Source organism: Trematomus bernacchii, unplaced genomic scaffold (assembly GCF_902827165.1).
Source record: "Trematomus bernacchii unplaced genomic scaffold, fTreBer1.1, whole genome shotgun sequence".
Classification (NCBI taxonomy): Eukaryota; Metazoa; Chordata; class Actinopteri; order Perciformes; family Nototheniidae; genus Trematomus; species Trematomus bernacchii.
The window spans coordinates 16,370,138-16,391,481 of NW_022987720.1; the positions used below are offsets into that span (position 1 = coordinate 16,370,138).

Consider the following 21,344-nt stretch of genomic DNA (forward strand, 5'->3'; position numbering starts at 1 on the left):
CTGTTATTTCAAGGGATATTCTCTGTCTTCGGTCCTTCATTCAAGTGGCTGATTAAAGTAAACAATTGGTTAGGCCCTGACGATGATATGACAGAACGAAACAAGAAGATTATTCAAATATCCTTCAGATTTGAGTCGTTTCCTCACTCTTTGGTAGACATCAAATCCCACTCGCCTTTAAATTGTCTTTACTTTAATCGACTTTATCAGTCATATGTGATATGTTGTCATGCATGCACAAATACCTTAAGCGTAGCATACAATCAAGTTTATCCAACATAAATCTACTTGTATATATCGGGGTTTTCTCAATGCCATAGCTTTGATAAGAAAAAGTCCTTAGCTACTGACGTTAGCACTCTGTCCTGGCCGTAACTCAAACAACCCTAACGCAGTGATTTGGCTATTGGCAGACTGCTTGAAAATTCAAATCATTGATTCGAGTGAGGAACCTAAGCCAAAAATGGCCACAGGCGATGTAGGGCTAGCGTTTTCGTGATTTCTTTCATTTGCATCAGCATAGTCTATATTAATGGTCACATAACACCGACAAAAAATCAGACGTATAGGCTAAATTATGATGATGGTTGGCACACAACTATTTCGGTTCATGTAAGGTCACAAAAACTAAATTAAACATCTATAGGCCAACATGTTTTCTTTTTGGACTATCCACGTGTTAAAATGTATTATAGTGAAAAGGTGATCTGTGGTTACAAGTTTTACAATAATTGTTGCCTGATGTTTGGGTTGACACATCTGCCCAACTGTTCATATAATTTTGTTTGGGTATTTTAAAAGATTAAAAAAACTATTTTGGAAAAATTCAAAGCAACCTTTATGTTGTTAATTCAAGAATAATATTTCCAATTGTCAAAAGCATTACATACAGAACATACAAAACACATTCCTAATGAATTCCTTCAAAAATGTTTTTTGTGCCTATCAAACCCTTTAAGAGACATTTGTGTCCATTAAAACATGTAGGCTACATTTCATGCTGAGACTTTAATCTTTCATATGGTGCTGTTTGAATATAAAATATAATTATATTCTGAAACAAATTATGTCAGAGAAAAAACTAAATATTTAATAGAGGGCCAACCAACACCGGTATCCATTATATTACTTTAGTTTTTAGGTGGTGAAGGGCTCGGCCAACCCCTGTTTGCCTCCAAAACAAGAGTCACACATTGAGATCCGAGAACACAGAATAGCTCGTGCTTTGCCAAAATTGTGTTGGAGCGCCACCTATTGCATTTGCAAACGTGCATATTTTTACGTCACTGATGCACGCATGAAATCCTACACTATGGTATATCCCATCTGCATGGCAAGCTCAGCCGTGGTCTTGCATAACATGAGTTTTATAATAAATCTGCTTCCACGTAACTATGACTGAACAGTTAGAAAGTTACTGAGTACTCTACCACTTAGTGCAATTGATATTTGATAGCAAATTGAAGGCTCTGGACACACACAGGAGAGGAAGTAAATCAATCACAAGTACAGTAAAAACATGTGTGTGTGTGTTGTGTGTGTATATTATTGTGTGCAGGCCTGTAGGATTTTTACACATGATATGACACATTACTACATTAAACTAATGTATTAAGCCATTAGCATTTGCTCCGTTTTGACTGCAACATTACATCAATGCTTCTAAATCAAAGAAAATAATGAAATGAAGGACTTGAAACAGAGTAGGCCTATGTATATATTATAATTAACAATTTAACTAAAGTGACACATTAAATACACAACTGATATTTCCCTCTTGTGCCAGGTGTCATCACCACCATCTCCACCATCATCCCCATCATCGTCAACTCAATAAATCTTCTTGGATATTCTCTAGATGCTTCCTTTCAACTGTCTCATTGCAAACCCTGTAGAATGTGTTTTATAACATAATCCATTTCTAGTTTTTGGTATAGTTACTTCAAAAGAGTTGCATTGAGCATAATGGGTAACAACACTTGGCTTTTACCTGTCTGCCTTTAAGCATAATTGTATTTTCAACTGGTCAAATCCTCAGAACTGTCCCTATCTGCCTCGACTATCTGCGTTTTGATTCCATCTCCTGCTGCCTCACACTCACCTGAATGACAATGAAACCTTCAATTCATAATAAACTTTACATGTAAATGGGATGAGCTATCTGTGTTATTGGGCTTTGTTGTTTTGATGATTGTGATACTACTCTTCATTATTTGATGTAAGATTATATACAGTACTCTTCCATTTACATTTTTTTGTAATATTGCAAGATAGATTTAAGTTTTAATCTGAAAATGCTTGGAACTTTTAGTATTATTTTACTATTTTAGTATTCAGATGGGATTGGCTTTTCTTTAAAGACTCATTGCAAACATTTTCTTCCTCTTCTTTCTATCTCATGTTGTTTGCATTCATCATAAGGGAAGAACATTAGAAAGGAAGAAAGCAATTACATTTTAAAAGGGACGAATTACAACCAACTGATGAAGTAAAGGTAAAAGGCAGCTGATAATTGTTTACTTTCATGCAAACAACAGTTGACTTGGTGTCTGTTCCCCTGATCTCCATAAAAGTAGAAAAGATTGAGTAAAAATGTATTGTTTTTCTTATAACACTAACTGCAGCATTGGCACATGGGCAAATATCTAAAGCACCATTTTAAGTCTTACTTATGGCAGAGCTGATTTCTATTTGAATGCCTTGTGTTTTAGTTTTCTTGCCACAAGATGGAGCTATGTTCTAAGTGAGAAGCCTCAGCACGTTTCAAAAGAGAAAGAGGACATTTTTCATATTTGTATATTATGCAGCATATGTCTTTTCAGGACTCCTTCAGAACAATCTTTCCTTATAGCACCAACATGTTATTGTACAAAATATCCGATTCAGCTTCAGACAGGAGCAGTTGGGTCTACTCTATAGTTAAAGGTCCCATGTCATGCTTTTCCGTTTATTAACCGTCCCCTTGTGTGTTATGTAGCTTTTTATGCATGTAAACGGTCTGCAGAGTCACAAACCCTCAAAGTACACCCTGTAACGAGTAAAACTCTAACACAGAAAAGACCTGTCTATGCTTCCCCAGAACGCCTCGTTGGAGATTTCTCTTTTTCCATTGTTTTCTTCTTATAGTGTAGTAAGTACAGTGACGTATTGGATAAAGTGACGTAACGTGACTTCCTCACACACACGTACTCAATCTTTTCTCAGCTGCAGCTCCGCGGATTTCTCAGCCTGAACTCAGCCTGAACTCAGCCTGAGACGGCGAGACGCGGCGGGGCTCGGCCTGGGCTCGTTCTGAGCACACATGCAGACTCACAGCCAGGCTGCAGGTGTGTGTGTGTGCTCGGGCTGGGTTCAGGCTGGGTTTCGCTGTGTCTCGCTGTCTCGCAGATCCCCCGCAGCAAGCCAGCTCACACTGTCCGCTCCAGCAGCAAGCCCCGCAACGTCCCGCCAACACGGCACCCAGACCCCACGCAGCATTCTCATCTGTTTGTCATTGTTGGTGTCATTTTCTGGTTGCTAACGCCATTAGGCGCTTTCACACCGGAGTACTTTTCCCCGTACTTTTCCCGTTTAGTTCCGATAGTTCCTGGGATTTTGCGTTCACACCAAAAAGAGAACTTAGTTAATGAGAACTTTTACCCCCTTTTTAGTGCCTGCTAGAGAGGTGGTACTTTCCTGGGGAGAAAAAAGTTCCAATTTCTGATTGGCTGGGAGAATTGCAAACCACGCCCCGTAAAACTCGGAAAAGATTTTTGAAGCCACAATTGTATTTGCTGGCATTAGCATTATTAGCATTAGCATTAGCCCCGCACACCAACGGAGAGAGAATAACTTATGGCAAAACAAAAAAAAAACATTGGAGCGGTGGAGTGATGAGGAGGTGTCGGCGTTCTGGCGATTTACTCGGAAGGCTTCAGTAGAAGCTGCTGGGAGTCCCAGCAGCTTCTACTGAAGCCAGTCCCCAACTCCGGGGACTTCCGGCCGGGGACTTCGGGTGGCAGTATTCACCGTGAAGTGGTTTGCGGCCTGCCAGTAAACCCAAAGCAGAAGCAGAAGAAGTGACGTCAGCGGCTTCATTTGCGTAATCTTCCCTCAGGGAACTTATTCTGGTGTGAACGCGATCGGCTCTTAGTTCCATGGGGGTACTACTGTAAGTGCTGGGAACTAAGTACGGCAAAGTACTTGGTGTGAAAGCGGCTATTGTAACACATAATCACTGATGTTCCGCTGTAACGGTGGTGGACTCATCAGAACAGAGTGGGCGAGCTGACCAATGAGAGCACACTGGGCTCATGTTGTTTTTCAACTTCATCCCGCAAAAGGTTGGTCTCTGGCTTATTCCTGTCCCAGCTGGACTACGGTGATACCATTTATAGATTTGCCTGTCCCACTGTTTTGGCCAAACTTGACCCACTCTACCATGCTGCACTGCTTTATATATCAAATGCACCCTATAGGACTCATCATTGCAAACTGTATAGCCTAACTGGATGATCCTCACTTACTATGCGTAGGATGCAGCACTGGTTTTTATTAATGTATAAAGCCATTTTAGGTAAGCTTCCACTCTACATATGTGCCAGATTTGCCCCAGTTTGTGACTCTCACAACCTCAGATCCAGTGCCTGGATACGGTTCCAGGTACCTGCTGTGCAGACTGAGGCTGGAAAAAGGAGTCTTTTTTATTATGGTCCTTGGTCTTGGAATGACCTTCAATCACGCCTCAAACTGACGGCACTTGTCTCAATAGCATGTTTTAAATTGAAGTTGTCTGAAGTCCTCACCACCAGCTGCTCTTGCAGTAATAAGTAGTGTACCTTTCTACTATCTCTACTATACTTCCTACTGTCCTAATGTGCACAATGTAGTGACTGCTTTTTCGTCTTTTGTTTTCTTAGTTATGTTCTCTGTATTTTATATGTTTGTGTTATGTGTTATGTGCAACGTTGCTGCCTTCTTGGCCAGGTCAGCATTGAAAATGAGATTTTATCTCAATGCTTTTATCTGCTTAAATAAAGGTTAAATAAAAAATTTAAAAAATAGGTAGGGGGGGCAGGAGCTCCAACAAGCCGTTTAGGACAGAGAGAGAATACACACGTATACTATACAGAGATGCTGTATGAGAAACCGATGTGAGTTTGGAAAATTTCACAATATAAATCTATTTTAGTACACCTCAACAATGGAATTATGATCAGTAGAAATGACCATGACATGGGACCTTTAAACAATTAAAATCCCAAATCAACTCAAACGTGTTAATAACATGGTCGACGCTATGGACTGCGCTTGGTGCTGAAATTACGTCCACCTCTGTGTTATTTAAAGGTCAGGACACACCAAACTGACACCAAAGAACACGTCCCGACGGACCCGACTGTTGTGTCGCCTCACGTCTCCTGCGGGCCAAAAAGTCGCACTGGAACACACCGCAACAGAAAAAAACAAAACGAAGGATTTCTATGAATTAAATGATGCAAAGAAGACAACCTGGCATTTAAAAAGGGAATTCATTATAAAACGATGTTCTGAATTTAAGGCAAGGCAAGTTTATTTATATTATTACATGTTGCTTGTTAGACGCTTTTATCCAAAACGACTTACATACTCAATACTGTGGACAATCCCCACAGGAGCAATTTGGGGTGAAGTGTCTTGCAGGGACACAACGACATGCTGACTGAAGCGGGGTTTGAACCTGTGTTTGGACCCCCTGATCCAAACACCAACGCACAACCCACTGCGCCACACGCCTATATATAGCACCTTTCAACACAAGGCAATTCAAAGTGCTTTACAAAAATGAAAGACATTAAGAAAATGGCATTTAAAAACCGTGATTAAAAAGCAAAGATAATAAAATAAACATTAAAAGAAAAAATACATGAATAAAAGTTACAGTGCAGTTTAAGATATGAATAGTTAAATTAAAAGCAGCGGCAAAAAGAAAAGTCTTCAGACAGTCTTCTTCTTTAAACACGTGATATAAAACCTGTATTGGTATAGTCTAGCACAGTGGTTCCCAACCTGGGGGGCGCGCCCCCCTTGGGGGGGCGTCAAAGATCGCAGGGGGGGCGCCAGGCCTCAGATGATTTGAGGCCAAATATCACATTTAGACTTTTTTCTTTTTTTTTTACTTTTTTTACATATAATTGTAACGCAATACATGATTGTCACTAAAAGCCTTGTCTCTACATTACAATAACATAAAAAATAATTGATTAATTAATAAAATAAAAATTCAAGTTAGTAGCTATTATAGGCATAAAAAGACAGAAATGTATAATTCTTTCTTTAATAGAAATGTTTCTTCTGCCCGTAAAGTGTCCAAACCAGGCTCTTCTGGATAAGCACATTTTTAAAACATAGTCATTGTCCATGCCGGTTTCAGATTATTTGTCACAGTTGCTCCGATCAGATAGGTCTCCTCCATTTTGTAGATTATTTACGACTTTTGTATCCACATAAACACATCGGCAAAATCCGGCTTACTTTAAGCATGTGTTTTAAACAGTTTAATCCCTTTGTGAATTGTTTCCACTTGCGCCGTCCTTTAATTTCTTCATACAGCAAGGCAAGGCAAGGCAAGACAATTTTATTTATATAGCACTTTTCAACATGTGGCGATACAGCGGGAATCCAAATGAATTAATCCTGAGTCCAATAACCATCAAAGTCACTCCAATAGTGCTCCTTGTTTACGCTTTCATCCTCCTTTAACAAAATACTTCACATTCATCCAGTTTGTGACAGTAGTTGTAGCATTTTTGAGACTTTTAAACTTTAATTACCGCTGTTGCCCCTGGTCTAGCAGACTTTCAAAGTATGATTAAATCAAGCCTCTTCCTGCAAAAGATATCAGAGATCATTCTAGGCGTTGCATCTTCCCTTATCATTGTTGGAAATCTATGACGTGCAGCCCACCAGCCATCCACTCGCTTGTTGTGGGAGGGGATCAGAAGGGCTTTAAAAGTTGCATCTGATGCCAGAGAACTCAGCATTTGCTGACCTGCAAACTTAGAGTCACAAAATGGTTGAATGGACAGACTTCGTAATTATACCAACAAATAACACTCAGGACTTGTGTTACAAATGTATATAATAATGTATAAACATAAACAATAAAATAAGCAACATTTCTAATGATAGTACTTTTGTTGCTATTTGTGTTACTATTACAGAAAGCCTTTACATTATAGCTCCACCAAATATAGCCATTATTGTCATTAAATGCTCTTCATGAGGTCTCTGGTTCGTCACTTGAAGAGCTATAAAGTTGCTTTACATATTTTTTCTTTCTTTCAGGTAGCTCACTTTTTGTGATGTTTTTTATAATAGTTGTATAAATAATACTACTAATACTACTTATCGTCATCATTATATTAGTAATAATAACAATAACAACAATAATAAGAATAAGAATAAGGACAAGAATAATATTAATACAAATGATTACTAAATTAAAAGTATTATTATAATTATAAGAATAATTATAATAGTAGTAAGAAAAGGTGTTAATACTAAAATAAAAATAATCATTACAACCACCACGAAATCCTTTGTTGACCAAATATCAAATTGAAACCAATGTTTTGAAGAAACATTGATGTTGCCAAATTGATACAACATACTTACCTGTTTTATGGGTCTTCTACTTTTGTTTTCTTAAAATCATTATGAAAATGTTTGAACTGATCCCAGTGACCCTATTAGTTTTTTTACAATTGATTTCATCATTGACGATCCTGCACATTGTTTTGCAAATCAACCCATTAATTGTTAAATGTAATCTCACCTAAAAGGGTGACGTCTTAAAATGCCTTGCTTTGTCCAAACCAAAAGACATTTCACAATGCATACAAAAGAGGACGTTTGGACTTTCTGCCTAATAAATAACAATAAGGTCAAAGTGGTTTCCTGTTGAGTTTCTTCTGATTGACTATAACGTCTGCTTTGTGCTGTAGTTGTGATTAACTCTGACATTTGACATGATCATAGCAAACAAACCAGAATACAACAGTTGCTTTTCTTTTAGCATGAATGCATTTATTAATCACGTTGCAACGCAATGTAATCTCATGCTGCAGTCTCCTTCTTCTTCTCCTGCTGCTTATCGGTACTTCTCAGCCAGGGCCAGAGACACAGCAGCCAGAAACTTGTCCAGAGACACATGAACATCAGGGGTGAAGTCGGTGGGGAACATGACGGCCATGACCACAAGGATGTTGTGGGAGAGAATCTGTGAAAAGAAGAAAATGACACAGATGTTACATATACGCACCCATCAAACATAAGGGCATTTTGTGCATGGATGTAACAGATGGATCTGTTGTCTGTCTGGAAACCTCTCAACGGCCCAAGTTTGAGAAACACTTCCTGTACATTTCAAGGTATTATCTTTGAATCACTCTGGCTCTGCACCTTGAAGTTACCAGGGTCCACACGCAGAGTGAAGGCATGCAGCTCACTGAGTTCCTTGAGACCTTCTTTCAGGTCATCGATTTTGGTCACAGCGTCTCCAACTCCCATCATCACAGTTATTCCGTGCTTCCTGGCAGCAGGAGAGTAGGGGCTCTGGTCCTGCCAGTGGGAGAAGTAAGTCTTGGTCTGTGGGTACACCACCAGCATCCTGGGTCAAACCAAAACAAATGTTAGTGAGAGCCAACATAAATTCATTTATAAATGTTGGAGCAGGTTGCAGCAGTCAGTTCGGTGACATTACCTGGCTACAGCAGCGGCACCGATGTCCTCGGACTTTCCAGACACTTTAGCCCAGAAGGCCTTGACTGTTTGCTTGTCCTTAGCAGTGAGAGTGGTCATCTTGCCAGTTGAACGTGTGTTGCTGAATGCTGTGATCAGCCCAAGCAGTGAGGGGTTTTTATGCTCGAAACAGAGCATAGAAACACCCAGATCTTCCTCCAAGATATGCTGCACAAGGCGTGTTGGGTTGCAGCCCCCATGAGATAAACCAGAAGATTCTTCTCATGGTGACTTTGGAAATGTTTAAGATGTCAACACTAAACCCCAAAGTGACAAAAACATTTTTTTGAAAGCATCGGCCTTTGTGTTAGTGTATAGCCTGGAGATACTACCTGACTGGTTTAAATCCATCTTCTGATTTGAGATTGAGAAAGGCACTGAATTCATAGGCTATACCAACATGTAAAAAGGGAACCAGCCACTTCTAGGGCTGTTACCTTAAACTGAATAATGTCTCTGTACCTATTCTGGTGAAGGGAAATTAAAAGTAATTAAAAAAAGTGTTGAAAATATCATTTAAAATGATAATTTATAGCATTACTCAGTATAGTTGGTCTTTGTATAATTAATTATAGATCTCTGTCCAGGGTGCTGATGCTGTGACTGATACGTTCAAGATATCTACTGTTGCTGTATTACAATTATTACTTTAACTATTTCCTTCGTCTCAGAGATAATGTAGGATGAGCAAATTCGCCGAATTCTCTTATCACTGTAGAAAATCCATGAGATAGATCTTGCCCGGCCCACCACCCACCCACTCGCTGGTTGTGGGAGGGGAGCAGGAGGGCTTTAAAAGGTCGCCTCTGATGCCAGAGAACTCAGTATCTGCTGACCTGCAAACTGAAAGCGACAAAATGGTTGAATGGACAGACTTTGAGCGCAACACCATTCAGGACATCTTCTCCAGGATTGAGTATGATGTGGTGGGCCCTGCAGCTCTTGTCAGGTGGGTCTTTGTAGTTTTGCATTTAAAATAATGCAGCAGAGACAAGTTTTCTTTCAGACACATTGGATTAAACTACATTTCTTCTAATTTAACAGTTTGATATTAACGTGTTCACGTGTTTCCTCAGGTGTCTGGTCGTCTACCCCTGGACTCAGAGGTATTTTGGCGGCTTTGGAAACCTCTACAACGCCGCTGCGATCAAGGGAAATCCCATGGTTTCCAAACACGGAACAACCATCCTCAACGGTCTGGACCGGGCTGTGAAGAACATGGACGACATCACGAACACCTACGCCGAACTGAGCGTGCTGCACTCCGAGAAACTGCACGTGGACCCCGACAACTTCAAGGTACCGTTGTGCAACTAATGTAATAAATAATATTGAGAGATGACCAACCTTTCCTGCTGCTGATGTGTTCTGATGCTTGCTGTGTTGCAGCTCCTGGCCGACTGCCTGACCATCGTGGTTGCTGCTCGGCTGGGTAATGAGTTCACTGGTGAGGTGCAGGCAGCTTTCCAGAAGTTCCTGGCCGTGGTGGTGTCCGCCCTGGGAAGACAGTACAATTAGAGCTGCGACGCGAGACCATCACATGCTGAGCAATTGTTTAAAACAGTTTTTGTCTCAAAAGCAAATAAAACAATTAGCAAATCCATCAAGTTGTTGTGTAATTATACCAAAAACTAACACTCAGGACTTGTGTTTCAAATGTATGTAAATCCTTAAAGAAAATAGTACGATAAACATAAACAATAAAATAAGCAACATTTCTAATGATAGTACTTTTGTTGCTATTTGTGTTACTATTACAGAAAGCCTTTACATTATAGCTCCACCAAATATAGCCATTATTGTCATTAAATGCTCTTCATGAGGTCTCTGGTTCGTCACTTGAAGAGCTATAAAGTTGCTTTACATATTTTTTCTTTCTTTCAGGTAGCTCACTTTTTGTGATGTTTTTTATAATAGTTGTATAAATAATACTACTAATACTACTTATCGTCATCATTATATTAGTAATAATAACAATAACAACAATAATAAGAATAAGAATAAGAACAAGAACAATATTAATACAAATGATTAATAAATTAAAAGTATTATTATAATTATAAGAATAATTATAATAGTAGTAAGAAAAGGTGTTAATACTAAAATTAAAATAATCATTACAACCACCACGAAATCCTTTGTTGACCAAATATCAAATTGAAACCAATGTTTTGAAGAAACATTGATGTTGCCAAATTGATACAACATACTTACCTGTTTTATGGGTCTTCTACTTTTGTTTTCTTAAAATCATTATGAAAATGTTTGAACTGATCCCAGTGACCCTATTCGTTTTTTTACAAATGATTTCATCATTGACGATCCTGCACATTGTTTTGCAAATCAACCCATTAATTGTTAAATATAATCTCACCTAAAAGGGTGATGTCTTAAAATGCCTTGCTTTGTCCAAACCAAAAGACATTTCACAATGCATACAAAAGAGGACGTTTGGACTTTCTGCCTAATAAATAACAATAAGGTCAAAGTGGTTTCCTGTTGAGTTTCTTCTGATTGACTATAACGTCTGCTTTGTGCTGTAGTTGTCGATTAACTCTGACATTTGACATGATCATAGCAAACAAACCAGAATACAACAGTTGCTTTTCTTTTAGCATGAATGCATTTATTAATCACGTTGCAACGCAATGTAATCTCATGCTGCAGTCTCCTTCTTCTTCTCCTGCTGCTTATCGGTACTTCTCAGCCAGGGCCAGAGACACAGCAGCCAGGAACTTGTCCAGAGACACATGAACATCAGGGGTGAAGTCGGTGGGGAACATGACGGCCATGACCACAAGGATGTTGTGGGAGAGAATCTGTGAAAGAAGACAATGACACAGATGTTACATATACGCACCCATCAAACATAAGGGCATTTTGTGCATGGATGTAACAGATGGATCTGTTGTCTGTCTGGAAACCTCTCAACGGCCCAAGTTTGAGAAACACTTCCTGTACATTTCAAGGTATTATCTTTGAATCACTCTGGCTCTGCACCTTGAAGTTACCAGGGTCCACACGCAGAGTGAAGGCATGCAGCTCACTGAGTTCCTTGAGACCTTCTTTCAGGTCATCGATTTTGGTCACAGCGTCTCCAACTCCCATCATCACAGTTATTCCGTGCTTCCTGGCAGCAGGAGAGTAGGGGCTCTGGTCCTGCCAGTGGGAGAAGTAAGTCTTGGTCTGTGGGTACACCACCAGCATCCTGGGTCAAACCAAAACAAATGTTAGTGAGAGCCAACATAAATTCATTTATAAATGTTGGAGCAGGTTGCAGCAGTCAGTTCGGTGACATTACCTGGCTACAGCAGCGGCACCGATGTCCTCGGACTTTCCAGACACTTTAGCCCAGAAGGCCTTGACTGTTTGCTTGTCCTTAGCAGTGAGAGTGGTCATCTTGCCAGTTGAACGTGTGTTGCTGAATGCCTGTGATCAGCCCAAGCAGTGAGGGGTTTTTATGCTCGAAACAGAGCATAGAAACACCCAGATCTTCCTCCAAGATATGCTGCACAAGGCGTGTTGGGTTGCAGCCCCCATGAGATAAACCAGAAGATTCTTCTCATGGTGACTTTGGAAATGTTTAAGATGTCAACACTAAACCCCAAAGTGACAAAAACATTTTTTTGAAAGCATCGGCCTTTGTGTTAGTGTATAGCCTGGAGATACTACCTGACTGGTTTAAATCCATCTTCTGATTTGAGATTGAGAAAGGCACTGAATTCATAGGCTATACCAACATGTAAAAAGGGAACCAGCCACTTCTAGGGCTGTTACCTTAAACTGAATAATGTCTCTGTACCTATTCTGGTGAAGGGAAATTAAAAGTAATTAAAAAAAGTGTTGAAAATATCATTTAAAATGATAATTTATAGCATTACTCAGTATAGTTGGTCTTTGTATAATTAATTATATATCTGTGTCCAGGGTGCTGATGCTGTGACTGATACGTTCAAGATATCTACTGTTGCTGTATTACAATTATTACTTTAACTATTTCCTTCGTCTCAGAGATAATGTAGGATGAGCAAATTCGCCGAATTCTCTTATCACTGTAGAAAATCCATGAGATAGATCTTGCCCGGCCCACCACCCACCCACTCGCTGGTTGTGGGAGGGGAGCAGGAGGGCTTTAAAAGGTCGCCTCTGATGCCAGAGAACTCAGTATCTGCTGACCTGCAAACTGAAAGCGACAAAATGGTTGAATGGACAGACTTTGAGCGCAACACCATTCAGGACATCTTCTCCAGGATTGAGTATGATGTGGTGGGCCCTGCAGCTCTTGCCAGGTGGGTCTTTGTAGTTTTGCATTTAAAATAATGCAGCAGAGACATGTTTTCTTTCAGACACATTGGATTATACTACATTTTTTCTAATTTAACCGTTTGATATTAACGTGTTCACGTGTTTCCTCAGGTGTCTGGTCGTCTACCCCTGGACTCAGAGGTATTTTGGCGGCTTTGGAAACCTCTACAACGCCGCTGCGATCAAGGGAAATCCCATGGTTTCCAAACACGGAACAACCATCCTCAACGGTCTGGACCGGGCTGTGAAGAACATGGACGACATCACGAACACCTACGCCGAACTGAGCGTGCTGCACTCCGAGAAACTGCACGTGGACCCCGACAACTTCAAGGTACCGTTGTGCAACTAATGTAATAAATAATATTGAGAGATGACCAACCTTTCCTGCTGCTGATGTGTTCTGATGCTTGCTGTGTTGCAGCTCCTGGCCGACTGCCTGACCATCGTGGTTGCTGCTCGGCTGGGTAATGAGTTCACTGGTGAGGTGCAGGCAGCTTTCCAGAAGTTCCTTGCCGTGGTGGTGTCCGCCCTGGGAAGACATTACAATTAGAGCTGCGACGCGAGACCATCACATGCTGAGCAATTGTTTAAAACAGTTTTTGTCTCAAAAGCAAATAAAACAATTAGCAAATCCATCAAGTTGTTGTGTAATTATACCAAAAACTAACACTCAGGACTTGTGTTTCAAATGTATGTAAATCCTTAAAGAAAATAGTACGATAAACATAAACAATAAAATAAGCAACATTTCTAATGATAGTACTTTTGTTGCTATTTGTGTTACTATTACAGAAAGCCTTCACATTATAGCTCCACCAAATATAGCCATTATTGTCATTAAATGCTCTTCATGAGGTCTCTGGTTCGTCACTTGAAGAGCTATAAAGTTGCTTTACATATTTTTTCTTTCTTTCAGGTAGCTCACTTTTTGTGATGTTTTTTATAATAGTTGTATAAATAATACTACTAATACTACTTATCGTCATCATTATATTAGTAATAATAACAATAACAACAATAATAAGAATAAGAATAAGAACAAGAACAATATTAATACAAATGATTACTAAATTAAAAGTATTATTATAATTATAAGAATAATTATAATAGTAGTAAGAAAAGGTGTTAATACTAAAATAAAATAATCATTACAACCACCACGAAATCCTTTGTTGACCAAATATCAAATTGAAACCAATGTTTTGAAGAAACATTGATGTTGCCAAATTGATACAACATACGTACCTGTTTTATGGGTCTTCTACTTTTGTTTTCTTAAAATCATTATGAAAATGTTTGAACTGATCCCAGTGACCCTATTAGTTTTTTTACAATTGATTTCATCATTGACGATCCTGCACATTGTTTTGCAAATCAACCCATTAATTGTTAAATGTAATCTCACCTAAAAGGGTGACGTCTTAAAATGCCTTGCTTTGTCCAAACCAAAAGACATTTCACAATGCATACAAAAGAGGACGTTTGGACTTTCTGCCTAATAAATAACAATAAGGTCAAAGTGGTTTCCTGTTGAGTTTCTTCTGATTGACTATAACGTCTGCTTTGTGCTGTAGTTGTGATTAACTCTGACATTTGACATGATCATAGCAAACAAACCAGAATACAACAGTTGCTTTTCTTTTAGCATGAATGCATTTATTAATCACGTTGCAACGCAATGTAATCTCATGCTGCAGTCTCCTTCTTCTTCTCCTGCTGCTTATCGGTACTTCTCAGCCAGGGCCAGAGACACAGCAGCCAGGAACTTGTCCAGAGACACATGAACATCAGGGGTGAAGTCGGTGGGGAACATGACGGCCATGACCACAAGGATGTTGTGGGAGAGAATCTGTGAAAGAAGACAATGACACAGATGTTACATATACGCACCCATCAAACATAAGGGCATTTTGTGCATGGATGTAACAGATGGATCTGTTGTCTGTCTGGAAACCTCTCAACGGCCCAAGTTTGAGAAACACTTCCTGTACATTTCAAGGTATTATCTTTGAATCACTCTGGCTCTGCACCTTGAAGTTACCAGGGTCCACACGCAGAGTGAAGGCATGCAGCTCACTGAGTTCCTTGAGACCTTCTTTCAGGTCATCGATTTTGGTCACAGCGTCTCCAACTCCCATCATCACAGTTATTCCGTGCTTCCTGGCAGCAGGAGAGTAGGGGCTCTGGTCCTGCCAGTGGGAGAAGTAAGTCTTGGTCTGTGGGTACACCACCAGCATCCTGGGTCAAACCAAAACAAATGTTAGTGAGAGCCAACATAAATTCATTTATAAATGTTGGAGCAGGTTGCAGCAGTCAGTTCGGTGACATTACCTGGCTACAGCAGCGGCACCGATGTCCTCGGACTTTCCAGACACTTTAGCCCAGAAGGCCTTGACTGTTTGCTTGTCCTTAGCAGTGAGAGTGGTCATCTTGCCAGTTGAACGTGTGTTGCTGAATGCCGTGATCAGCCCAAGCAGTGAGGGGTTTTTATGCTCGAAACAGAGCATAGAAACACCCAGATCTTCCTCCAAGATATGCTGCACAAGGCGTGTTGGGTTGCAGCCCCCATGAGATAAACCAGAAGATTCTTCTCATGGTGACTTTGGAAATGTTTAAGATGTCAACACTAAACCCCAAAGTGACAAAAACATTTTTTTGAAAGCATCGGCCTTTGTGTTAGTGTATAGCCTGGAGATACTACCTGACTGGTTTAAATCCATCTTCTGATTTGAGATTGAGAAAGGCACTGAATTCATAGGCTCTATACCAACATGTAAAAAGGGAACCAGCCACTTCTAGGGCTGTTACCTTAAACTGAATAATGTCTCTGTACCTATTCTGGTGAAGGGAAATTAAAAGTAATTAAAAAAAGTGTTGAAAATATCATTTAAAATGATAATTTATAGCATTACTCAGTATAGTTGGTCTTTGTATAATTAATTATAGATCTCTGTCCAGGGTGCTGATGCTGTGACTGATACGTTCAAGATATCTACTGTTGCTGTATTACAATTATTACTTTAACTATTTCCTTCGTCTCAGAGATAATGTAGGATGAGCAAATTCGCCGAATTCTCTTATCACTGTAGAAAATCCATGAGATAGATCCTGCCCGGCCCACCACCCACCCACTCGCTGGTTGTGGGAGGGGAGCAGGAGGGCTTTAAAAGGTCGCCTCTGATGCCAGAGAACTCAGTATCTGCTGACCTGCAAACTGAAAGCGACAAAATGGTTGAATGGACAGACTTTGAGCGCAACACCATTCAGGACATCTTCTCCAGGATTGAGTATGATGTGGTGGGCCCTGCAGCTCTTGCCAGGTGGGTCTTTGTAGTTTTGCATTTAAAATAATGCAGCAGAGACATGTTTTCTTTCAGACACATTGGATTAAACTACATTTTTTCTAATTTAACCGTTTGATATTAACGTGTTCACGTGTTTCCTCAGGTGTCTGGTCGTCTACCCCTGGACTCAGAGGTATTTTGGCGGCTTTGGAAACCTCTACAACGCCGCTGCGATCAAGGGAAATCCCATGGTTTCCAAACACGGAACAACCATCCTCAACGGTCTGGACCGGGCTGTGAAGAACATGGACGACATCACGAACACCTACGCCGAACTGAGCGTGCTGCACTCCGAGAAACTGCACGTGGACCCCGACAACTTCAAGGTACCGTTGTGCAACTAATGTAATAAATAATATTGAGAGATGACCAACCTTTCCTGCTGCTGATGTGTTCTGATGCTTGCTGTGTTGCAGCTCCTGGCCGACTGCCTGACCATCGTGGTTGCTGCTCGGCTGGGTAATGAGTTCACTGGTGAGGTGCAGGCAGCTTTCCAGAAGTTCCTGGCCGTGGTGGTGTCCGCCCTGGGAAGACAGTACAATTAGAGCTGCGACGCGAGACCATCACATGCTGAGCAATTGTTTAAAACAGTTTTTGTCTCAAAAGCAAATAAAACAATTAGCAAATCCATCAAGTTGTTGTGTAATTATACCAAAAACTAACACTCAGGACTTGTGTTACAAATGTATGTAAATCCTTAAAGAAAATAGTACGATAAACATAAACAATAAAATAAGCAACATTTCTAATGATAGTACTTTTGTTGCTATTTGTGTTACTATTACAGAAAGCCTTTACATTATAGCTCCACCAAATATAGCCATTATTGTCATTAAATGCTCTTCATGAGGTTTCTGGTTCGTCACTTGAAGAGCTATAAAGTTGCTTTACATATTTTTTCTTTCTTTCAGGTAGCTCACTTTTTGTGATGTTTTTTTATAATAGTTGTATAAATAATACTACTAATACTACTTATCGTCATCATTATATTAGTAATAATAACAATAACAACAATAATAAGAATAAGAATAATATCAATACAAATGATTAATAAATTAAAAGTATTATTATAATTATAAGAATAATTATAATAGTAGTAAGAAAAGGTGTTAATACTAAAATAAAAATAATCATTACAACCACCACGAAATCCTTTGTTGACCAAATATCAAATTGAAACCAATGTTTTGAAGAAACATTGATGTTGCCAAATTGATACAACATACGTACCTGTTTTATGGGTCTTCTACTTTTGTTTTCTTAAAATCATTATGAAAATGTTTGAACTGATCCCAGTGACCCTATTAGTTTTTTTACAATTGATTTCATCATTGACGATCCTGCACATTGTTTTGCAAATCAACCCATTAATTGTTAAATATAATCTCACCTAAAAGGGTGACGTCTTAAAATGCCTTGCTTTGTCCAAACCAAAAGACATTTCACAATGCATACAAAAGAGGACGTTTGGACTTTCTGCCTAATAAATAACAATAAGGTCAAAGTGGTTTCCTGTTGAGTTTCTTCTGATTGACTATAACGTCTGCTTTGTGCTGTAGTTGTGATTAACTCTGACATTTGACATGATCATAGCAAACAAACCAGAATACAACAGTTGCTTTTCTTTTAGCATGAATGCATTTATTAATCACGATGCAACGCAATGTAATCTCATGCTGCAGTCTCCTTCTTCTTCTCCTGCTGCTTATCGGTACTTCTCAGCCAGGGCCAGAGACACAGCAGCCAGGAACTTGTCCAGAGACACATGAACATCAGGGGTGAAGTCGGTGGGGAACATGACGGCCATGACCACAAGGATGTTGTGGGAGAGAATCTGTGAAAAGAAGAAAATGACACAGATGTTACATATACGCACCCATCAAACATAAGGGCATTTTGTGCATGGATGTGCCAGATGGATCTGTTGTCTGTCTGGAAACCTCTCAACGGCCCAAGTTTGAGGAACACTTCCTGTACATTTCAAGGTATTATCTTTGAATCACTCTGGCTCTGCACCTTGAAGTTACCAGGGTCCACACGCAGAGTGAAGGCATGCAGCTCACTGAGTTCCTTGAGACCTTCTTTCAGGTCATCGATTTTGGTCACAGCGTCTCCAACTCCCATCATCACAGTTATTCCGTGCTTCCTGGCAGCAGGAGAGTAGGGGCTCTGGTCCTGCCAGTGGGAGAAGTAAGTCTTGGTCTGTGGGTACACCACCAGCATCCTGGGTCAAACCAAAACAAATGTTAGTGAGAGCCAACATAAATTCATTTATAAATGTTGGAGCAGGTTGCAGCAGTCAGTTCGGTGACATTACCTGGCTACAGCAGCGGCACCGATGTCCTCGGACTTTCCAGACACTTTAGCCCAGAAGGCCTTGACTGTTTGCTTGTCCTTAGCAGTGAGAGTGGTCATCTTGCCAGTTGAACGTGTGTTGCTGAATGCCGTGATCAGCAAGCAGTGAGGGGTTTTTATGCTCGAAACAGAGCATAGAAACACCCAGATCTTCCTCCAAGATATGCTGCACAAGGCGTGTTGGGTTGCAGCCCCCATGAGATAAACCAGAAGATTCTTCTCATGGTGACTTTGGAAATGTTTAAGATGTCAACACTAAACCCCAAAGTGACAAAAACATTTTTTTGAAAGCATCGGCCTTTGTGTTAGTGTATAGCCTGGAGATACTACCTGACTGGTTTAAATCCATCTTCTGATTTGAGATTGAGAAAGGCACTGAATTCATAGGCTCTATACCAACATGTAAAAAGGGAACCAGCCACTTCTAGGGCTGTTACCTTAAACTGAATAATGTCTCTGTACCTATTCTGGTGAAGGGAAATTAAAAGTAATTAAAAAAAGTGTTGAAAATATCATTTAAAATGATAATTTATAGCATTACTCAGTATAGTTGGTCTTTGTATAATTAATTATAGATCTCTGTCCAGGGTGCTGATGCTGTGACTGATACGTTCAAGATATCTACTGTTGCTGTATTACAATTATTACTTTAACTATTTCCTTCGTCTCAGAGATAATGTAGGATGAGCAAATTCGCCGAATTCTCTTATCACTGTAGAAAATCCATGAGATAGATCCTGCCCGGCCCACCACCCACCCACTCGCTGGTTGTGGGAGGGGAGCAGGAGGGCTTTAAAAGGTCGCCTCTGATGCCAGAGAACTCAGTATCTGCTGACCTGCAAACTGAAAGCGACAAAATGGTTGAATGGACAGACTTTGAGCGCAACACCATTCAGGACATCTTCTCCAGGATTGAGTATGATGTGGTGGGCCCTGCAGCTCTTGCCAGGTGGGTCTTTGTAGTTTTGCATTTAAAATAATGCAGCAGAGACATGTTTTCTTTCAGACACATTGGATTAAACTACATTTTTTCTAATTTAACCGTTTGATATTAACGTGTTCACGTGTTTCCTCAGGTGTCTGGTCGTCTACCCCTGGACTCAGAGGTATTTTGGCGGCTTTGGAAACCTCTACAACGCCGCTGCGATCAAGGGAAATCCCATGGTTTCCAAACACGGAACAACCATCCTCAACGGTCTGGACCGGGCTGTGAAGAACATGGACGACATCACGAACACCTACGCCGAACTGAGCGTGCTGCACTCCGAGAAACTGCACGTGGACCCCGACAACTTCAAGGTACCGTTGTGCAACTAATGTAATAAATAATATTGAGAGATGACCAACCTTTCCTGCTGCTGATGTGTTCTGATGCTTGCTGTGTTGCAGCTCCTGGCCGACTGCCTGACCATCGTGGTTGCTGCTCGGCTGGGTAATGAGTTCACTGGTGAGGTGCAGGCAGCTTTCCAGAAGTTCCTGGCCGTGGTGGTGTCCGCCCTGGGAAGACAGTACAATTAGAGCTGCGACGCGAGACCATCACATGCTGAGCAATTGTTTAAAACAGTTTTTGTCTCAAAAGCAAATAAAACAATTAGCAAATCCATCAAGTTGTTGTGTAATTATACCAAAAACTAACACTCAGGACTTGTGTTACAAATGTATGTAAATCCTTAAAGAAAATAGTACGATAAACATAAACAATAAAATAAGCAACATTTCTAATGATAGTACTTTTGTTGCTATTTGTGTTACTATTACAGAAAGCCTTTACATTATAGCTCCACCAAATATAGCCATTATTGTCATTAAATGCTCTTCATGAGGTCTCTGGTTCGTCACTTGAAGAGCTATAAAGTTGCTTTACATATTTTTTCTTTCTTTCAGGTAGCTCACTTTTTGTGATGTTTTTTTATAATAGTTGTATAAATAATACTACTAATACTACTTATCGTCATCATTATATTAGTAATAATAACAATAACAACAATAATAAGAATAAGAATAATATCAATACAAATGATTAATAAATTAAAAGTATTATTATAATTATAAGAATAATTATAATAGTAGTAAGAAAAGGTGTTAATACTAAAATAAAAATAATCATTACAACCACCACGAAATCCTTTGTTGACCAAATATCAAATTGAAACCAATGTTTTGAAGAAACATTGATGTTGCCAAATTGATACAACATACGTACCTGTTTTATGGGTCTTCTACTTTTGTTTTCTTAAAATCATTATGAAAATGTTTGAACTGATCCCAGTGACCCTATTCGTTTTTTTTACAATTGATTTCATCATTGACGATCCTGCACATTGTTTTGCAAATCAACCCATTAATTGTTAAATATAATCTCACCTAAAAGGGTGACGTCTTAAAATGCCTTGCTTTGTCCAAACCAAAAGACATTTCACAATGCATACAAAAGAGGACGTTTGGACTTTCTGCCTAATAAATAACAATAAGGTCAAAGTGGTTTCCTGTTGAGTTTCTTCTGATTGACTATAACGTCTGCTTTGTGCTGTAGTTGTGATTAACTCTGACATTTGACATGATCATAGCAAACAAACC

General features: G+C 39.8%; 8 protein-coding genes across 8 annotated transcripts; 4 read left to right on the top strand and 4 right to left on the bottom strand.

The window, feature by feature from the left end:
- Positions 1–8,110: 8,110 nt before the first annotated feature.
- Positions 8,111–8,820, bottom strand: LOC117492913 (hemoglobin subunit alpha-2-like). Its single transcript, XM_034143337.1, has 3 exons — positions 8,723–8,820; positions 8,422–8,629; positions 8,111–8,239 (listed from the first exon to the last, which is right to left on the bottom strand). Exons 1-3 carry the CDS (start codon positions 8,818–8,820, stop codon positions 8,111–8,113), a joined length of 435 nt encoding a protein of 144 aa, XP_033999228.1.
- Positions 8,821–9,617: 797 nt separating this feature from the next.
- Positions 9,618–10,300, top strand: LOC117493343 (hemoglobin subunit beta-C-like). The gene is made up of 3 exons (XM_034143854.1): positions 9,618–9,709; positions 9,837–10,059; positions 10,150–10,300. Exons 1-3 carry the CDS (start codon positions 9,618–9,620, stop codon positions 10,276–10,278), a joined length of 444 nt encoding a protein of 147 aa, XP_033999745.1. The 3' UTR covers positions 10,279–10,300.
- Positions 10,301–11,426: 1,126 nt separating this feature from the next.
- Positions 11,427–12,159, bottom strand: LOC117493342 (hemoglobin subunit alpha-2-like). The gene is made up of 3 exons (XM_034143853.1): positions 12,062–12,159; positions 11,761–11,968; positions 11,427–11,579 (listed from the first exon to the last, which is right to left on the bottom strand). The coding sequence occupies exons 1-3, from the start codon at positions 12,157–12,159 to the stop codon at positions 11,451–11,453; spliced, it is 435 nt and encodes a 144-aa protein (XP_033999744.1). The 3' UTR covers positions 11,427–11,450.
- Positions 12,160–12,957: 798 nt separating this feature from the next.
- LOC117493341 (hemoglobin subunit beta-C-like) lies at positions 12,958–13,625 on the top strand. Its single transcript, XM_034143852.1, has 3 exons — positions 12,958–13,049; positions 13,177–13,399; positions 13,490–13,625. Exons 1-3 carry the CDS (start codon positions 12,958–12,960, stop codon positions 13,616–13,618), a joined length of 444 nt encoding a protein of 147 aa, XP_033999743.1. The 3' UTR covers positions 13,619–13,625.
- Positions 13,626–14,764: 1,139 nt separating this feature from the next.
- On the bottom strand, positions 14,765–15,535 carry LOC117492680 (hemoglobin subunit alpha-2-like). Its single transcript, XM_034143072.1, has 3 exons — positions 15,400–15,535; positions 15,099–15,306; positions 14,765–14,917 (listed from the first exon to the last, which is right to left on the bottom strand). Exons 1-3 carry the CDS (start codon positions 15,495–15,497, stop codon positions 14,789–14,791), a joined length of 435 nt encoding a protein of 144 aa, XP_033998963.1. The 5' UTR covers positions 15,498–15,535; the 3' UTR covers positions 14,765–14,788.
- Positions 15,536–16,296: 761 nt separating this feature from the next.
- On the top strand, positions 16,297–16,979 carry LOC117492683 (hemoglobin subunit beta-C-like). Its single transcript, XM_034143075.1, has 3 exons — positions 16,297–16,388; positions 16,516–16,738; positions 16,829–16,979. Exons 1-3 carry the CDS (start codon positions 16,297–16,299, stop codon positions 16,955–16,957), a joined length of 444 nt encoding a protein of 147 aa, XP_033998966.1. The 3' UTR covers positions 16,958–16,979.
- A 1,114-nt stretch (positions 16,980–18,093) lies between these two features.
- LOC117492685 (hemoglobin subunit alpha-2-like) lies at positions 18,094–18,854 on the bottom strand. The gene is made up of 3 exons (XM_034143077.1): positions 18,730–18,854; positions 18,429–18,636; positions 18,094–18,246 (listed from the first exon to the last, which is right to left on the bottom strand). Exons 1-3 carry the CDS (start codon positions 18,825–18,827, stop codon positions 18,118–18,120), a joined length of 435 nt encoding a protein of 144 aa, XP_033998968.1. The 5' UTR covers positions 18,828–18,854; the 3' UTR covers positions 18,094–18,117.
- Positions 18,855–19,624: 770 nt separating this feature from the next.
- Positions 19,625–20,307, top strand: LOC117492682 (hemoglobin subunit beta-C-like). Its single transcript, XM_034143074.1, has 3 exons — positions 19,625–19,716; positions 19,844–20,066; positions 20,157–20,307. The coding sequence occupies exons 1-3, from the start codon at positions 19,625–19,627 to the stop codon at positions 20,283–20,285; spliced, it is 444 nt and encodes a 147-aa protein (XP_033998965.1). The 3' UTR covers positions 20,286–20,307.
- Positions 20,308–21,344: the final 1,037 nt, after the last annotated feature.

Bases quoted from the DNA above. Each gene is read 5' to 3' on its own strand.
- LOC117492913 (XM_034143337.1), bottom strand. From the start codon at position 8,820: ATGACCACTCTCACTGCTAAGGACAAGCAAACAGTCAAGGCCTTCTGG. The intron at 8,630-8,722 runs GTAATGTCACCG...GGTTTGACCCAG, and splicing joins GGTGCCGCTGCTGTAGCCAG to GATGCTGGTGGTGTACCCAC. The intron at 8,240-8,421 runs GTGCAGAGCCAG...TTCTTTTCACAG, and splicing joins TGGACCCTGGTAACTTCAAG to ATTCTCTCCCACAACATCCT.
- LOC117493343 (XM_034143854.1), top strand. From the start codon at position 9,618: ATGGTTGAATGGACAGACTTTGAGCGCAACACCATTCAGGACATCTTC. The intron at 9,710-9,836 runs GTGGGTCTTTGT...GTGTTTCCTCAG, and splicing joins GGCCCTGCAGCTCTTGTCAG to GTGTCTGGTCGTCTACCCCT. The intron at 10,060-10,149 runs GTACCGTTGTGC...GCTGTGTTGCAG, and splicing joins TGGACCCCGACAACTTCAAG to CTCCTGGCCGACTGCCTGAC.
- LOC117493342 (XM_034143853.1), bottom strand. From the start codon at position 12,159: ATGACCACTCTCACTGCTAAGGACAAGCAAACAGTCAAGGCCTTCTGG. The intron at 11,969-12,061 runs GTAATGTCACCG...GGTTTGACCCAG, and splicing joins GGTGCCGCTGCTGTAGCCAG to GATGCTGGTGGTGTACCCAC. The intron at 11,580-11,760 runs GTGCAGAGCCAG...CTTCTTTCACAG, and splicing joins TGGACCCTGGTAACTTCAAG to ATTCTCTCCCACAACATCCT.
- LOC117493341 (XM_034143852.1), top strand. From the start codon at position 12,958: ATGGTTGAATGGACAGACTTTGAGCGCAACACCATTCAGGACATCTTC. The intron at 13,050-13,176 runs GTGGGTCTTTGT...GTGTTTCCTCAG, and splicing joins GGCCCTGCAGCTCTTGCCAG to GTGTCTGGTCGTCTACCCCT. The intron at 13,400-13,489 runs GTACCGTTGTGC...GCTGTGTTGCAG, and splicing joins TGGACCCCGACAACTTCAAG to CTCCTGGCCGACTGCCTGAC.
- LOC117492680 (XM_034143072.1), bottom strand. From the start codon at position 15,497: ATGACCACTCTCACTGCTAAGGACAAGCAAACAGTCAAGGCCTTCTGG. The intron at 15,307-15,399 runs GTAATGTCACCG...GGTTTGACCCAG, and splicing joins GGTGCCGCTGCTGTAGCCAG to GATGCTGGTGGTGTACCCAC. The intron at 14,918-15,098 runs GTGCAGAGCCAG...CTTCTTTCACAG, and splicing joins TGGACCCTGGTAACTTCAAG to ATTCTCTCCCACAACATCCT.
- LOC117492683 (XM_034143075.1), top strand. From the start codon at position 16,297: ATGGTTGAATGGACAGACTTTGAGCGCAACACCATTCAGGACATCTTC. The intron at 16,389-16,515 runs GTGGGTCTTTGT...GTGTTTCCTCAG, and splicing joins GGCCCTGCAGCTCTTGCCAG to GTGTCTGGTCGTCTACCCCT. The intron at 16,739-16,828 runs GTACCGTTGTGC...GCTGTGTTGCAG, and splicing joins TGGACCCCGACAACTTCAAG to CTCCTGGCCGACTGCCTGAC.
- LOC117492685 (XM_034143077.1), bottom strand. From the start codon at position 18,827: ATGACCACTCTCACTGCTAAGGACAAGCAAACAGTCAAGGCCTTCTGG. The intron at 18,637-18,729 runs GTAATGTCACCG...GGTTTGACCCAG, and splicing joins GGTGCCGCTGCTGTAGCCAG to GATGCTGGTGGTGTACCCAC. The intron at 18,247-18,428 runs GTGCAGAGCCAG...TTCTTTTCACAG, and splicing joins TGGACCCTGGTAACTTCAAG to ATTCTCTCCCACAACATCCT.
- LOC117492682 (XM_034143074.1), top strand. From the start codon at position 19,625: ATGGTTGAATGGACAGACTTTGAGCGCAACACCATTCAGGACATCTTC. The intron at 19,717-19,843 runs GTGGGTCTTTGT...GTGTTTCCTCAG, and splicing joins GGCCCTGCAGCTCTTGCCAG to GTGTCTGGTCGTCTACCCCT. The intron at 20,067-20,156 runs GTACCGTTGTGC...GCTGTGTTGCAG, and splicing joins TGGACCCCGACAACTTCAAG to CTCCTGGCCGACTGCCTGAC.